Source organism: Echiichthys vipera (assembly GCF_963691815.1).
Source record: "Echiichthys vipera genome assembly, chromosome: 8".
NCBI lineage: Eukaryota > Metazoa > Chordata > Actinopteri > Perciformes > Trachinidae > Echiichthys > Echiichthys vipera.
The window spans coordinates 13,467,954-13,483,790 of NC_139833.1; the positions used below are offsets into that span (position 1 = coordinate 13,467,954).

At 42.3% G+C, this 15,837-nt stretch overlaps 2 protein-coding genes across 2 annotated transcripts in view; one reads left to right on the top strand and one right to left on the bottom strand.

The window, feature by feature from the left end:
* Nucleotides 1–9,221, top strand: part of itga10 (integrin, alpha 10) — a 29,359-nt gene extending 20,138 nt beyond the window's left edge. The window contains exons 10-30 of the mRNA XM_083918202.1: nucleotides 1,652–1,725; nucleotides 1,806–1,950; nucleotides 3,263–3,411; nucleotides 3,562–3,705; nucleotides 3,810–4,016; nucleotides 4,112–4,242; nucleotides 4,437–4,603; nucleotides 4,735–4,877; nucleotides 5,508–5,618; nucleotides 5,717–5,802; nucleotides 5,896–6,037; nucleotides 6,164–6,256; nucleotides 6,373–6,449; nucleotides 6,562–6,651; nucleotides 6,743–6,827; nucleotides 6,958–7,071; nucleotides 7,147–7,254; nucleotides 7,342–7,455; nucleotides 7,553–7,648; nucleotides 7,738–7,851; nucleotides 8,832–9,221. Of these exons, the coding sequence (XP_083774328.1) occupies nucleotides 1,652–1,725; nucleotides 1,806–1,950; nucleotides 3,263–3,411; nucleotides 3,562–3,705; nucleotides 3,810–4,016; nucleotides 4,112–4,242; nucleotides 4,437–4,603; nucleotides 4,735–4,877; nucleotides 5,508–5,618; nucleotides 5,717–5,802; nucleotides 5,896–6,037; nucleotides 6,164–6,256; nucleotides 6,373–6,449; nucleotides 6,562–6,651; nucleotides 6,743–6,827; nucleotides 6,958–7,071; nucleotides 7,147–7,254; nucleotides 7,342–7,455; nucleotides 7,553–7,648; nucleotides 7,738–7,851; nucleotides 8,832–8,885 (2,444 nt within the window). The 3' untranslated portion in view covers nucleotides 8,886–9,221. The remainder of the gene's footprint in view (nucleotides 1–1,651; nucleotides 1,726–1,805; nucleotides 1,951–3,262; nucleotides 3,412–3,561; nucleotides 3,706–3,809; nucleotides 4,017–4,111; nucleotides 4,243–4,436; nucleotides 4,604–4,734; nucleotides 4,878–5,507; nucleotides 5,619–5,716; nucleotides 5,803–5,895; nucleotides 6,038–6,163; nucleotides 6,257–6,372; nucleotides 6,450–6,561; nucleotides 6,652–6,742; nucleotides 6,828–6,957; nucleotides 7,072–7,146; nucleotides 7,255–7,341; nucleotides 7,456–7,552; nucleotides 7,649–7,737; nucleotides 7,852–8,831) is intronic.
* Nucleotides 9,222–9,328: 107 nt separating this feature from the next.
* Nucleotides 9,329–15,707, bottom strand: polr3c (polymerase (RNA) III (DNA directed) polypeptide C). The gene is made up of 13 exons (XM_083918206.1): nucleotides 15,617–15,707; nucleotides 14,534–14,680; nucleotides 13,728–13,992; nucleotides 13,171–13,463; nucleotides 12,930–13,034; nucleotides 12,163–12,336; nucleotides 12,025–12,076; nucleotides 11,867–11,927; nucleotides 11,637–11,787; nucleotides 11,005–11,106; nucleotides 10,824–10,873; nucleotides 9,611–9,760; nucleotides 9,329–9,517 (listed from the first exon to the last, which is right to left on the bottom strand). Exons 2-13 carry the CDS (start codon nucleotides 14,678–14,680, stop codon nucleotides 9,436–9,438), a joined length of 1,632 nt encoding a protein of 543 aa, XP_083774332.1. The 5' UTR covers nucleotides 15,617–15,707; the 3' UTR covers nucleotides 9,329–9,435.
* Nucleotides 15,708–15,837: the final 130 nt, after the last annotated feature.

Sequence of the window (15,837 nt, forward strand, 5' to 3'; positions counted from 1 at the left end):
TCACAGAGAAATGCAAACTGTCTGTATTCAGAAACTGTGCCTTTATATGAGCCGCCAGGACTTCTGTATGTTGTGATGTCAGAACTATACTGTATACAGGTAGAAAATGCCCTCTATAGTGTCGTTACAGTCAGTCCCTGGCTGCAATGACAGTGCAGAGATGCAGAGAATGCAGATGCAGAAGACCCTGAAACACTGACCAATCAGATTAGCTTTTTAAGGATGGGGTTTTAAAGAGACAGGCTCTAAAACAGAGCATTTCAGACAGAAGGGGAATACAGGTAACCTGACACTGCCAGATGGATTGATTCGCATACTTTGCATTTGCTCAGCATATCCATCTGGGAACTCTTGGTTGGAGATCTTTTGGGAAGAGGCCAAAAAACCTGGTTGCTGATTGGATAAATCATCTGTTTATCAACACCTATGTTGGTGATAGACAGGCCAAATCAACCAATCAGATCAACGAAGCGCATGACGCACTAACAGCGTTGGGGCAAAGCTCGGAAAGTAGACAACATGTCGGTAAAGGATATCTGCCGTTTGTGTAACGTGAATTTACGGATAAAAGGCACAATTTTAGTTCCAACAGAAGGATCCAAGAGAAAAAAACGTTAGCAAGCCGCTAGCTACGCTCATCTCATCCGTGGAAGCCGTCATGTTGTTTACACTGAACAGTGTGCAGCATTCTCGTTGCGTCACACTTAAATCCGCCTCAAAACCAACGCTGGTTGGTTCGGTCGCTTGGAAAACCTCTCCAAATTTTCTCTGTCGCAGGTTACCAGACTGATCTTGCGAGGCTAGAATACAGGTATATTCAGACAGACAGTATGAGACATATAATGTTAATTTTTATAACATTAAAGTATGTAAACATGTTCTAGTAGAAAACCCAAGTATGAACATAAAAAATTAGATATGTCTCTTATAAAATAAGTTTTATACATAGTTGTGTTACATGATCGCATGTTATCAGTTCTTTTTATTTAGGTTGCACAACAGCAATTAAACCAACACATTTTAAATTCAAAAAATCATCTGATGTCCTCTTTTAAAGTTTAAGATGTACATCATCCATACTATATTGAATATTTTTTATTAAGCTCCCTGCTGACAAAGAAATTCACAGTTTCACAGTAACACTGTTGACTTTTTATAAATTAGATTGATTTGCCCAATATAAAGGACACAAACATGAGGACAAAAACTCTAAGTAGAGACTGAGAAAGAAGAGAGAAAATAAGGTACAAGAATATGAGACCGAAGAGAAGAAAGAATATTTTAGAGGGTGGAAGAAAGAGATGGAGGATTAGGTTCATGTTAGAAAATAAACAGTGGTCCTGCTGAGAAAGCGAGGAAAGGAAAAGACGGCATAGCAAATGTGTACAGCTATCACAATAGTTGTGGGAACATGAGTGGAAGGCTGATGAGAAGTGATGCCACCCTTTAATGTTTCGGTGAATCAGAGAGGAAGGGGACAGGAGGAGAGGAAAGGGTAAGGCACGTCTGCCACCTGTGGTCCTCGGGGTGAGGGAGGCTGCTAATGATGGTATCTAGATCAGATCCTGAGAGGGAGAGGAAAGAAGGGAGGAGATGTGTGAAGAAATGTGACGGCAGAGAAAACTGACTCGCTCTCTCTGTCCACTTGCAGGCACTCTTGGCTACAACGAGAGCTCCTTCCACATGGAGATGTCTCAGATCGGCTTCTCCACGCACACACTGGATGTAAGTCTGGTGGCGGTGATATGTGTGAAGTGTATGTTTTTCGCTCCGTTGTCTCATCCGTGCCCTCCTTTATTCTTCAGGATGGCATACTGTTTGGGATGGTTGGTGCCTACGACTGGGATGGCGGAGTGTTGAAGGAAGGGACCAACGGACGCATCATGCCGCCAAGAGAGGCTTTTGAAAGCGAGTTTCCACTGGAGCTCAAAAATCATGCTGCTTATTTAGGTATGCGCATATCACGCCACTGAACACGCTTAAAGAATCACACTTGTGTTTTTTGCATGTTAGGGCATTACTTTAAAAAATGATCGTGTTATGATGTGGTGTTGATTCTTTCAGGGCGGTTCATTCATGTGTGTGTGTGTGTGTGTGTGTGTGTTGGTGGAAAGCCCAGACGTGAGCAATTTGCTGGCTGCAGGGTCGAAATAACCAGCAAGTGCTTGAGGCTAAGAATATTGAAACAATGAAATGGCCAGCCCAGAGTCTAGATCTAAACCCCATAGAGAATCTCTGGAAAATCCTTGGCAACAAAGTAATGTCTCAGAAACCCACTACAGTTACCGAACTGTGGAAGAGACTGAAGAGGAATGGACCAAGATCAAACCAGAGCAGTGTGAGAAACTAGTGATGTCCTGTGGGCGCAGATGTGCTGAAGTCATTCAAAGCAAAGGCCTCTGCACTTCCTATTCATTTTTGAATCCTATAGCCCTAGGAAACATTGTTGGGTGGTTATGGTTAAAAACATGTTAGCACAGCAGTGCTATAGCCACAACGGATATTCTATCAAATTCTGGACGGTAAAAAGAAGAATAAGAGAATTTCAGAATAAATCAGTATTTATTAGTTGTTCTCTAATTTTGATCTCCACTGTATATAAGCAACCAATTAATCTGCAGATTATTTTTCTCAATTAAATCAATTCACTGTTTTATGTGTAAAATATGAGAAAAAAAGAGAATAGCTTGTTACAGTTTCATCTTCAGATTAAGTGCAACAGTCCAAACCCCAAATATATTCAATTTAATATCACATGCAGAACTAGGACACTCGGAGAGCACAGACTGCCGCATCTTCCCTGTAATTCAGATCCACTAGAATGATTTTTTTGGCCTATGCTACACCCTTCCGCCAAGTTTCATGGAAAACGGGCCAGTAGTTTTTCTGTAATCCTTCTGACAAACTATAAAAACATAACCTCCTTAGCGAAGGTAGTAATTGCCCAACAGTGAACCTGGAGCGTTTTGGGGTCCTTACCTGCTTTGTCCTGTTAATATTCCAGTTTTGGCTGAACAGAAACATGTTTCTATGTAATGAGCTCCAAAATGTATGTGATCCTTTCCGAAACATCCCTGTTTGCTTATTGTTTATCTTGACATAACTTGTGAATGAACTCCTGTTCTGAAGCCAACTCTCAAATCACACGTAAGAGCTCTTTCCACCAGCACACAAAAACACACTGCCCTCAGTGTAGGCTGAAGTCAGACCACATTTTCTTCCGCATAAACGTGTTACATGTTATATCTATACGTGTTTCCAGGTTACACAGTATCGTCTGTGATAGTTGGTGACTGGAAGAGGCTGTATGTGGCTGGAGCTCCTCGATTCAAGCACAAAGGCAAAGTCATCCTCTTTGAACTCAGCGATGAGGGCGATGTTAACATTGTACAGGCCCTCAATGGAGAACAGGTACAGCTCTCTCCCTCGCACTCCTCTCCCCTCAGTCACCTTTATTTGTTTGTTCATTGTAGCAGAAAACAGCTGGAATCTCATGTCAGAGATTAAAGCAAGGACTCCACCTAGTGGCAGTGAGCTGAAAAAGCATGTTTCTGTCTCTAGATCGGATCTTACTATGGCAGTGAGGTGTGTGGGCTGGATATCGACCAGGATGGCATCACTGACGTCCTTCTGGTTGCAGCTCCAATGTACCTCGGCTCAGGAAACAAGGAGACCGGTAGAGTCTACATCTACACCCTCAGTGGAGTAAGATGACCGCAGGACTGATCATTCTTTTCCTGGGTGTGAAAAAAAAACATCTATTAAATCCTGTTACCTTCACCTCTTCCCTCCTCTTTCTTTTCTCCCAGGAGGAGGTGTTTGTATCTAATGGTACTCTGAAGTCAGAGGACAAGTCCCAGGATGCCAGGTTTGGTTACACACTGGCAGCCGCTTCAGACCTCAACCACGACGGCTTCACCGACCTACTGGTGGGAGCCCCGCTGGAGGATGAGCACAGAGGGGCCATCTATGTCTACCACGGCGACAGCATTTACGTCAACCCCAATTACAAGCAGGTACTTGTCATTCGCCTACGGTTATATTTTCACTGGTGTATTAAAGGGGTCAATCACGCTGATCTTTTTTCTTTCTGGATCCCCCATCCTCTTAGCGTATTTCAGGGTCATCGATTTCCCCCTCCCTGAAGTATTTTGGCCGCAGTGTGAGCGCTCGGTTGGACTTGGATGGAGATGAGCTAATAGACTTGGCAGTGGGAGCACAGGGCAACGCTGTAATGCTCAGGTGGGAAGAGGCAGAGTGGGGGAGGGAGGGAGAGACGGAAGGGCATTGCCAGATTTTGTTTTATGCAAGCACTGGGAGATATATTTTAAAAAAAATATCATACAAATACATGTCATTTCCTATGTAGTTTCAAATCAACTTCTGGCTTCTAAATTAAATCCTGTTTTATCGTCCACTGTGCCCTTCATCGCCAGCTCTCGAAGCATAGTCCAGATCAATGTGAGCCTGTCCTTCGAGCCGCACTCCATCAATGTCATTCAGAAGACCTGCCTGAGGGGAGGCAGAGACTCAGCCTGTCTCAATGCCACTGCCTGCTTCACAACTGTCTCCCGATCCCCTGGACCACACAGCAACAGCTTCGGTAAAACGCTTTATTTCTTTTACCCTCTCTAATCCTTGTAACAGGGTCTGTAAGAGCTGTGAAAATGCCAAATGCACATGGGGATTTTCCCAACACTTACCATCTGTCCTAATTTCCTGCTCTCTCCTCAGATCTGTGGGTGTCGGCCATGTTGGATGACAGGAAGTTGTCTGCGAGGGCGCTGTTTGACGACAGCTCTCACCGACAGACCCAGCTAGCAGTCAGAGTTCACACAGGACAAACTCTCTGCTACAAACTGCCCTTCCATGTCTATGTGAGTGTTGCTTAACCCATCTAGTCCAGAACTCAGCTGCCCACACCATCACATGGACCCCATCCATCCACCACATCATCCCCGTCCTACAACAGCTCCACTGGATCCCAATAAAGTTCTGCATTGGTTCAAAATCCTCCTCTTAACATTTAAGTCCATTCACAGTCCATGCCCTCCCTACCTGTCTGATCTCCTCCACGTTGCCACACCCTCCCGCACTCTCAGATCCTCCTCCTACATCCACCTGACTGTCCCACCTGCCCATCTCACCACCATGGGGAGCAGAGCATTCAGCCGGTCTGCTCCCTGTCTCTGGAACTGCCTACCACCAGAACTCAGGAACAATCCCCCACTCCCTCACTTTAAATCCAAATTGAAAACCCATCCGTTCAAAACTGCCCTTTCCCTTTGATCTCATTTGCACTGGGTTGTTGTTATTTTAACCTGATTTGATCATTTTGTTTACTCCCCATTTTTATGATTATGTTGCGCTGTCTTTAACAAATGTACGGTGTCCTTGAGTGTTTAGAAAGGCGCCTATAAATAAAATCTATTATTATTATCTACCACACGTTTCACAATGAAATGATTTTGTGACTTTATTTCAACATTAACATTTCTTTCTTGTAGGACACAGCAGATTATATCCGTCCAATCAGCTTCTCACTGCGATTTAAGATCAATAATACAGAGAGTGGTCCGGTGTTGGATGAAGGCTGGCCAACAACTGTCAAGAAAACTGTGAGTGGTAATCATTTCTAGCTTTCTTACCACACCACATTTCCTCCCTCTGTTTGCCATTAAACATGCTGTCCTCTCCACTTTTATGACTTTTCCAGATCCAGTTCTTTAAAGACTGCGGTGAGGACGATGTGTGTACAACAGACCTGCTACTGCAAGCCCACATGGACATCTCCGGGACTAGGTACAGATTTGAGATTTCAGCATCAGTTTGACAAGTTCAGATATCTTCTTAGTTGTTTGTTTTCAGAGAGCTTTTATTGTGTTTCCTTCACAGACAGAAGCCTTATGTGATCCGGAGCACTCGTAGGCGTCTGGCGGTGGAGGTGCAGCTTCAGAACAGACTGGAAAACGCCTACAACACCAGTCTGACGGTGCACTATTCACGCAACCTGCACTTCTCCAGCCTCAGCATTAGGGTAAACCCCAAAGATATACTGCTAACACATGCAACACCATGTGTAACTCAACATTAACATTTACACAAATCTACACCAACAAACTAACACAGTATCCGTTTCTCGCTTTCTTTTCTTTTCATGTAGGAGGATGCCCACTTTAAGATTGAGTGCACAGCACTAAGTGCCACTAGCCACTTGTGTAACGTCAGCTATCCAGTGTTTCGCTCCCAGTCAAAAGTACGTCCATGCAGAGGAAATAGCTCCCTCACTCTCTCGACTCAGCCCACTCATACTTCACTTCCTCCAGGTGAAATGTGTCACTTCAGCAGGCCGTTCTCTTTTGCTGTTTGCAGGTTAACTTCATGTTGGAGTTTGAATTCAGCTGCACATCTCTGCACAGTCGAGTGCAGATGAAGCTCCTTGCTGCCAGGTAAACCAACAAGTTTTGCACATTCCTCGCACACAAGGTTTACAAATACTGAGTTTTTAAGAATGTCTTCTGTAAGAAGCACCTGAGTTTACGTAACCCTCTTCTTTTACAGTGACAGTGTGGAGAGAGAGGACACTCTGGGGGACAACAGTGTCCAGCTGCAGAGTTTTGTTCAGTATGAACCAGACTTGTTTGTTAGCAGGTGTGTGTATGCAGCATACTGTTTGAATTGTTCAACAATCAGATATTTTAGCTACTTTAAATACTGTTGTTTTTGCTGTTTTTATGTGCAGTGACTCGAATTTGAACCGATACGAGGTCCACCCCACTCGGACAGTGTCAGAGGCAATTGGACCAGAGTTCTACACACACCTCAGGGTAAAACTCACATGCTCTTTTGATTAACTTTAATGCAACTCACAGCTTCAAATTATTGTGAAGCCTTAGAGTCATCATCACTCTAAAAACTAGATGAAATTAGAGGGTTTTTTTTTGTTTGTGTGTTTAGGTGCAGAACCTCGGCTGTTACTCTGTGAGTAATCTGGAGCTGAGATTGCATCTGCCCTCTGTGGCTGCAGAAGACAGAGTCTTCATGACCGTCACTGATGTCTTTTCATACAACGTGAGTGCTGCTGCCGTGTGACTGTTTATATTTCTCATTTAGATCACATCTGACATATTTAAATTGCCCATGCAGGCCACAGCGGTGAACTGCAGCGTGTTGAGTGATCTGACCCAGCTGAAGGCCAGACAGAGAGATGTACGCTCCCTTCACCAAGAAGACATGATGCAGAACGACATACTGGTGAGGCCCCTGGGGGCACAGCAGCTACTGAACACTGTGCAGCTTCAGTATACATATTAACATGCATATTTATATTAATGTATTTAGAACTGCAGCCGATCATGGTGCACTGAGATTGTGTGTGAAGTCCAGCAGCTTCTAAGAGGACAGGCTGCCGTCATTCGAGTCAGCCGCAGAGTTCATGATGATTTTTTCAGAAAAGTGAGCTACACATCAGCACGCAGATGCTCATTTCAGCATTAATCTTTCCGCCCTAACACAAATATTGGTCATCACCTCTGTGTTTTTTTATTTGCAGGCCAAATATAAGTCAGTAAGGATAATAGGTGCCTATCGCCTAGCAGCTCAGGAGACTAACCTCATCACTTTGGGCACAGGAACAGTCTGGAGGGAGGTAAGAAGACTGTAATGGGATTTTGAAAAGCAGAATGAGAATGGCATTTACTTTCTCTAATCTCTCCTTTCAACTATTTTCTTCTGGAGACTGTACTGGAGGTGCTAAAGGGCCGAGCTATTCCCATCTCGCTGTGGATTCTGATTGGTAGCATCATTGGAGGTTTGCTGCTACTGGCCCTCATCATTTTCATACTATGGAAGGTATTTTCATTTTAAATACACCCAGTCGTGGAAGAAGTAGTCAAATCATTTACTACTACTAAAAGTAACAATACCATATCCGAAAAGTACAAGTAGTTACAACTAAAATGTCCTAATTCTACTTGAGTTAAAGTAATAAATCAGGTGTTCTCTAAATTTGAGACTGTGAACCTCCCCTCAGACAAAGCTTTGGAAAAGGCACTTGTTAACCCTCCTCTGTTTACGTCATTAGCTTTGCTCAATTTCTAGATGCTTATGTGATCATGATTATGTGTTTTGATCCCATAAACACTCAACTGAGGAAAAACGGCCTAATATTGCTGTTCTACATTCAGCTTCAGAATACAGCAAAGATATAAAAATGTCTTTCCAAAGGCATTTATTACTTTCTGACTCTGGGAAAGTGAGAAAACAACAAAACAAATCACACACACACATTTAGGCTTTTCTATGTTATCGAAACTTACAAAATATTTTTTTCACTTCCATTTACTGAGCCTCCCCTGAAAGTGGGGAGCCCACCCCCTACTTTGAAAACCTATTTACGAGAGCATTGCCAGCTAAATGTATACTTGAAGTAGCAAGAGTAGAAGTCCTCAAAATGCAAATTATGGAAACATCAAGGTCCTGAAAGATTAGATTTGTGTGCTGCAAGATAAAAAAAGATCAATCAACAATGCATCCTATTTAAAATGTTGAACATCTGTTTTGTTTTTAAGACCAAAGTTATTATAGCTAAATGTAGTAAAGCTTAAAAAGTACAATATTTTCCTTTAGGATGTAGTAGAGTAGAAGTATAAAGCAGCATAAAACGGAAATACTCAAGTAAAGGACAAGTACCTCAAAATTTTACCTCTACAGTACTACTTTAGTACATGCGCTGAGTTACTCTCCACCACCACTGCATTTATCTCAACATTTCATCAGGAAAATAAATGTATTGTGAGCATAATATTAATCTCTATCTTACTTCTCGTCAGCTGGGATTCTTCACACGCAAACAGAGAGGAGAGGATGAGAACCATGAGGACTGAGCCCCACTTTTATTGCCATGAGAACAGTCATTTGCCATGACGACTACTGCATGAGCCGAGTCGCCATCTGACCTTGCACAGAGACAGTCTGGACTCGATACAGAGATGCCACAGGAACCTCCAGGACCAAAGAGAGCATCACAAGGGTCCAACAGAAATGCACTACCCACTATTTCCAGGGTCGGGAGCACTTATGTAAATAATCCTTTTCTAATTTTTATGGAAAAAACTAAAATTGTATTAAACCACAATTCTTCTATTTAATATACAGACATCTTTATGGTTTTACATTTCACAGGATCACTCTGTCCTACGTTTTTCTTACAGTTTTGTGTTTGTTCTTCAATGAAATTAAAACTGTCGAAAAGAAATATTCTCGAGCTCAGTTTATTGATGCGTACAATAAAAACAAGCAAAAATGTATATCCAGATTTTACTGCACTTCAAACTGAAACAATCCAGTCATATGAACTATAAAACAGCCACAGCATTTGTACACAAAAAATAATGGAAGAATTTTCAAAAGTACTACACGTAGCCTGTGAAACTCTCAACTTGTGGATGTGGTGGAGTTGACGTAGGACTCTAAAAGAAAGATGGTTTCATCTACCTGGTTCTCTGCTGAATCTAACCTGGAGTGGAAAAGAACAATAGTGTGAATAGTAACACCAGCAGACCAGAGAGGTGATTCAATAATGCCCCCCATGTTTTGTTTGTGCTCTTACTTGTTGATATGAAGCCGTAGGGCCTCCAGCTGTTGCTTCTCAGGAGCAGTGATCATCTCCTCGACCTCCGTCAGCTGCTCAGGCTCGGCCCCGCTGGCCTGAAGAGATGCCAGAATGGCCTCGATTCGCTGAGATTTCTCCAGGAGACGTCTGTCAATCAAGCAGAAAGACTAATCAAACATTTGAAAGAGTTAATAAGAAAATAATGCTTAAATGTGGCCTCCTGCCTTCTCTAACACAGCAAAATATTGTGTGAGTTGAGCTATAGAGACAGGCACAAACTAGAATAACTTGCAATAAAAACAATAATAAAAGCTATTAAGTGTATTTTTTGTGGCAAAACGTGGATGCACCACACACACCTTTAACCCGACAGCACAGAAGATCTCATCACTTAATCATTTTATCCTATTAAGGCATTTGTGTGAAATTATGTCAAAATCAAGTGTAGGACTTCTTGAGTTATGGCCCAAATATGTGTATTACGAGGTCACAGTGATCAACAAAATCTTATCAGTTGATCCTTGAATCCAGTCGGACATTTGTGCCACATTTTAAGAAACTCCCTCCAGAGGTTCCCGTCCTATCACGTACACAAGAATCCTGCCATGGTTGTCGCCAGTGCAAAGGCATTAGAATATCAACAGAACTTAAATTTCTATTCTTGTGTGGTTGTTCGCACTGTCGCCACAGAGCAAGAGGGTTCCTGGTTCGAATCCCGGCTGGGGCCCTTCAGTGTGGAGTTTGCATGTTCTCCTCGTGTCTGCGTGGGTTTTCTCCGGGTTCTCCGGCTTCCTCCCACAGTCCAAAGACGTGCACGTGTTAGGTTAACTGATGACTCTAAATTGCCCGTAGCTGTGAATGTGAGTGTGAATGGTTGTCTGCCTCGATTTGTCTCTATGTGCCCTGCGATAGACTAGCGTCCTGTCCAGGGTGTACCCTGCCTCACGCCCAGCGCCCCCGGGGCCCCAAATAGGGACAAGCGGTTGAAGATGAATGTTCAAAATATATAATTTCAGCACTTTTAATGTCTGTTTTCAACTGTCAAGGCCCTCGACCCACAAACTTTTACAGATTTTTAGGACCCGTGGGAAGCGTGCATTGATCTGTGACAGCGCGTGAGCAAAACAACTCTTATGGTGGAGTATGTGACATTATCTGGTTTTCAAGAGCAGTGAGACATATACAGGACATACAGTTGTGATGAACTCACTTGCTCTCTTTGGACTCAAACAGGCGTCGTTCTATGAGGTTGGCCACAGTCTGCACAGAGAAAAAGATCCAGAGACAAAAATGACTGAAGGCACAACCAATATGAGAGACAAAAAAAAGCATACCACAGTTAGCCCTCTGCTATCTAGGGCTCTGAGGGTTACGGCCATTCATTGTTTTACCTTGTAGCAGTTCTGCAGCAACATTCTTGCAGTGGGGAGTTGGTTGACGGTGTAAAGATAGAAAGTACGAGAGGGAGCGTAGTCAGGAGTCTTTGGGATTTCCTGAAGAATAAAAAAAAACATCATGGCTGTTCAGAGAGAATGAGTAGGTAGATTAAAGAGTAATAACTTGGGCTGCTTCCTCCGATTTGATGACTCAAATCATCCAAGAGTAGCCATTCAAATAGTCAATTTGTCAGTAAAATTACCAACTTTTATTAAATTATTCCTGTCATTGCTCACAGAAACACAGAATAAACTATTTTGTTACAGTGTTTGACAAGTCGATGTTTTAAATATATCTCATTCACTTCAAAAAGTCAGAATTATTTTCAAAGTAGGTTTTTGGTTGATATTTTGGATTACTCCAAAATAGGGTATCTAAATCCATCAGTGTTCAGTATGTCCTCTTATTTTTGACAAAGTAACTATTTATTTGTGGCAACAGTAAAGATGGAGGACAGATTTGGAAGCTCTTCCATGTTGGGTTTGTGGGAATAATGAGAAAAAGCGTTAAACAATCCATCGTCCTAAGAACACATACATGCAAAGAGGGGAATCGTGATAGCATGTTCTACGTGTCAAACTTGTACCTGCAGTTGCACCAGGTTCTGTGAAAGCAGCGTGTAGAGCATGTCTTTAGCCTCTTTGGCTGGGATCATGGCAAAATCCTCCACCTGCTTCTGCTCCAGGTGACGTTTCCTTAGCAACAGACGGAAGATGCGCGCTGACCGGGAGCCAAATCTGATAACAGAAATAAATGTGATGGATGAATATTTCCTAATGATGGGAAAATGTATACGCCATTAAAAAACACACTTACCTCTCCTGTACAACAGACTCAATCGTAGCCCGAGCCAGATTGGCCAGCGCTCTGTGCAAATCTGAGAGGCGAGTTAAGAAAAAGCATCCGTGCTTTGTGTTTCATGCATCAAATGGTACACAACATATGCGTTGACCCTCTAAAGTTAAAAAGGATACTAACAACGTACATCCCGCCGCCACTTTCACCAGCTTTCCCCACAAACTCCATCTAGAAAATGAAAAGGAATACATTTTTTTTTTTTTAAATCATGAAGATAAAAATGAAGATTGGAAAAGTTGTTGCAGAGGTCATACCGGGTCATCGACCAGCAGTGTGAGGTACTGGTCTAAGATGGGTCTGAGGATGTTGTAGCTGGTCGGGAGGGACCTGAAGATCTCATTGGCTGAGAGGGGCTTTGTGCAGGTGGCTGTGGGCGAGGTCGTCACCTCACTCATCCTCAGCATAGTCCTCACTATCTCGCTACTAGTCTGAGTTATTAGGAGGATTTAGAAAGAAAACCATTATAATCATAAAAATAATAATAATTTTACAGGTACAGAAAACTTCGAAAAATAGACAAACAACCAGTCCAGTTGTTTTTTGACTGAAATTGCTTTGCGGATAACGATGACCTGGACGAATGAGAACATTCACAGGCTTAGAAAAATGTAGTTACTGCTGTTCTAACTGTGTCATGGCTGGAAACAGCTGGTTTTGTCTACATCTGCCAAACAACACCTCTATAGCTCACTAATTAACAAAGTATATATCTTGTTAGTTTCACCCGTACAAAAACTAAAGTTTAAAATGACAATCTGTGTATTTTCTAGCTGGGCACAGTGACTTCTTGGGAGTCTTGTCATCACTGTGAGGTCACCATAAAAAACAGTGGACGAGATAGATCGTGCTTTAAATGAGCAGGTAGGCAGATTGAGGGATTTAGCCAACTGGCTGTAGCTTCTTATAACAGACTGGCATGAGAGTGGTATCAATCTTCTCATTTCATTCTCTGAAAGGCAGTGAGTAGGCGCATTTAAAACACAACAACCAAAAAAAGTTCCTTAAATAATATAACCCTGACCTGGTCCAGTTTGTTGGCTACAGCACTGATGATGGCCTGGTCTCTGAAGTGGAGATGGAACCTCTCAAAATTCACCTGCCAGCAAATCCCCTCATCACCATGTGCCTGAGCATAAGAGATGCAGAGCGAAAACAGAGACAGAGAGAGGGAAGGTCGCTCAAATACAAGTAATAAGTTATTTGTAAAGGAATAAAGAGCTAATTGGAGTTTTAAAAGTGTAGCAAATATGTTGCAAACCCACCTGTGAATCCATTTTAGCCTTCTTTGCATTCCTTTGGTCCTCTCCATCCTCGCTGGAGAGTTGGCGTTTGCCTCGCCCTGTGAGTGTCACTTGAGGCACCTTGTAACAGTCGGGGAAGCTCTCTGGTGTGGGCGGGGCGGTGTTAACGGGGGCCGCAGGAGTGCCGGGGGTAGCTGGAGTGGCACTGTCTTTTGTTACTGCTCCCGCCAGAGGAGGGCAGCGCTGGAGAAAATGGGTCTCCACCAGCTTGAAGAAGGCCGTAGACACTTCACTATAATCCATGCTGTGGCCCTCTAGAACAGGAAAGACAAATGGAAAATTGTTGTTGTAAAAATCCGACATTTCTTTGTAGATTCTGCACAAATCCCATGTAAATCCACAAAGTTGCATATAATATCTAGAGATATATTATGATTTTTAAAAGTTTTCACTAAGCCTTCCCTCCCATTTAACCAAATTTAGATTTTCTGGTTCCATTGGCTCTGAAACAAGCCTTCATAAAACTGAGGGAGAAGCTTTTCCTACAGTTTGATTGATGCAGCCGCTGAGATACTGACCCTCCATGTTCTGTGTGAGGCGGTCAGCGACAGCCTTAACCGTGCTACTCATGGTCATGTGACCTCTCTGTAGCAACTCCTCTATGATTAGCTCCCCGGTGTCACCGTAAAGGGTTTTGGCGGTGTAGATGTAGCGTGGGTACCGCAGCATTCTCAGAATCCGATCGCAGCAGGTCCGATACTCTACAGGGCTCCCAGGTCCTTTACGGCCTGAGCTGAACACACACGCCCCGTGCTGCACGAGCACACACAAGGACTTCTTCACCTACAATAAGACAGAAAAAAGGGGAGAAAAGAGGTGTTATACCTTCAAGAGTTTACACACAAAAAAGGCTATAAACCCATTAAGGGAGAAAATGAATTTGTATATTTTACGTAAGGTATTACCATGTATTGTTCTACTCTTATAGCTCAAATAAGTGAACAACAATGTTTAATCAACATTTAATATGTAAAAACAGACTGTTATGTTTTTATTCTCCATGGGATTGTTTCCTTAATGACGTGGTGTTAATGTAAGCAGGTTTCTGGAACACCAGTCTATGTAAAGGGACACTAGGTTTTGCATTTAAACTGATGATGCAAAAAAAGTGTGGAATAATCAGCATATGTAAACGTGCTTGAAATTACACCTAGAATAGCTTGACTGCCCACTTGTGTAACCAAAAAGGCTGATCTTGTAAACTTTGCATGGAAATGCTGAGAGGCAGTGTATAAAACACTAAACACATAATGCATAATAATGTTTCCACGGTGTGAAGTAGAGACAGTAACAGCCTAGAAACAGTTAAGTGAAGGAGTTGTACCAGGTCCATTGACACGCCGGTCTCATTAACGATGGTCCTAAAATTCTGAGCTCCCCCTCTGAGTACTTGTGTTCCCACTTTCTCCACCACATCTCCAAAGTGCTCCTTCAACAGGAGACCGCACAGACGCACCTCCTGGGCAGTCATCTGCAGAGACAAACACACAGAAGAAGAAAGGCCTCAGCTAGAGCCACTACAAACTTTACAACAAACCTATATTAAGCAGTTGCACTGTCAATGGGCTTTTAATATACATTATGTATGGGAGGCTTAGCTTCACCGCTTTCCAGAACACCTGATTCTAATAAAGCACTAATGAAAAGCATACTTAGGACCTGAGAGCTTGCCAAGTGAACTGTCAATAAGTACAAGAATTTACAAAGACACTCATCATGGAAGGAAACTACTACCAAAAAGCAAAGTGTCCTGATTGCAACTGTTACTACAGAGAAATAAATGCCCTTTACACAAGATGATAAATGTGTTAGGGCGAGTGTTGCTTTGTGCAAAACACTGGTAATTATGTTCCTGATATGAAACATATACGAATAGAAATTATATATACACAGGTGTATATATATATAGATATACGGTTTATTGCAAACAAATTGTGAAGGAATAGTCACATGTTTTTCTGACGTTTCAGCTTCTTTTTCTCACTGCAGGGATTGCAAATAGTAATAACAATAATAATAATAATAATAATAATAATTTTAATAATAATAGTATACAGTTAAATAATGCCTGTCCCTTACTTATGGCTTCTAATTTAGTGTATTTGTAAATGCATGATCAAAATGCTGACATATACTTTACAGAAACTTCTGCTTAGCAGTGCAGAAATGTAAATGTCAGTGTGTGACAATATAAAACACCGTGTGACCAATATCAGCAGTTCAGCAATAAATGGAAAAGAATAAAAAGACAGTAAGCTTATTTTAACAGTCATATAACTACAAGTGAACGTTGGTGTTGCGCAGACAGGCCAAACATGTTGCATACTAGGTAACTAGGAACCGTTTAACGTTACACCTGAACATTATGTTGTCCGAAAAGTGCTGCTACTTCAGTATTTTCACAAACCTTTCCAAAAGACAAGTTTCACACAGAGGAAATCCTATGGAGTCGACAAAACACATGCGACTTTGCTTCCACAGAAGCTCATTGACAACACACGAACACTTCCGCTGTTCGGCCAAGGCTAATGGAAGGAGGCTTGGTCACACAAAAAAACATGTCTGCGCTTTGGGGTATGACGCATGCGCAGTAACATCCGGTCTAACAATTAAATGCATTATTTTAAG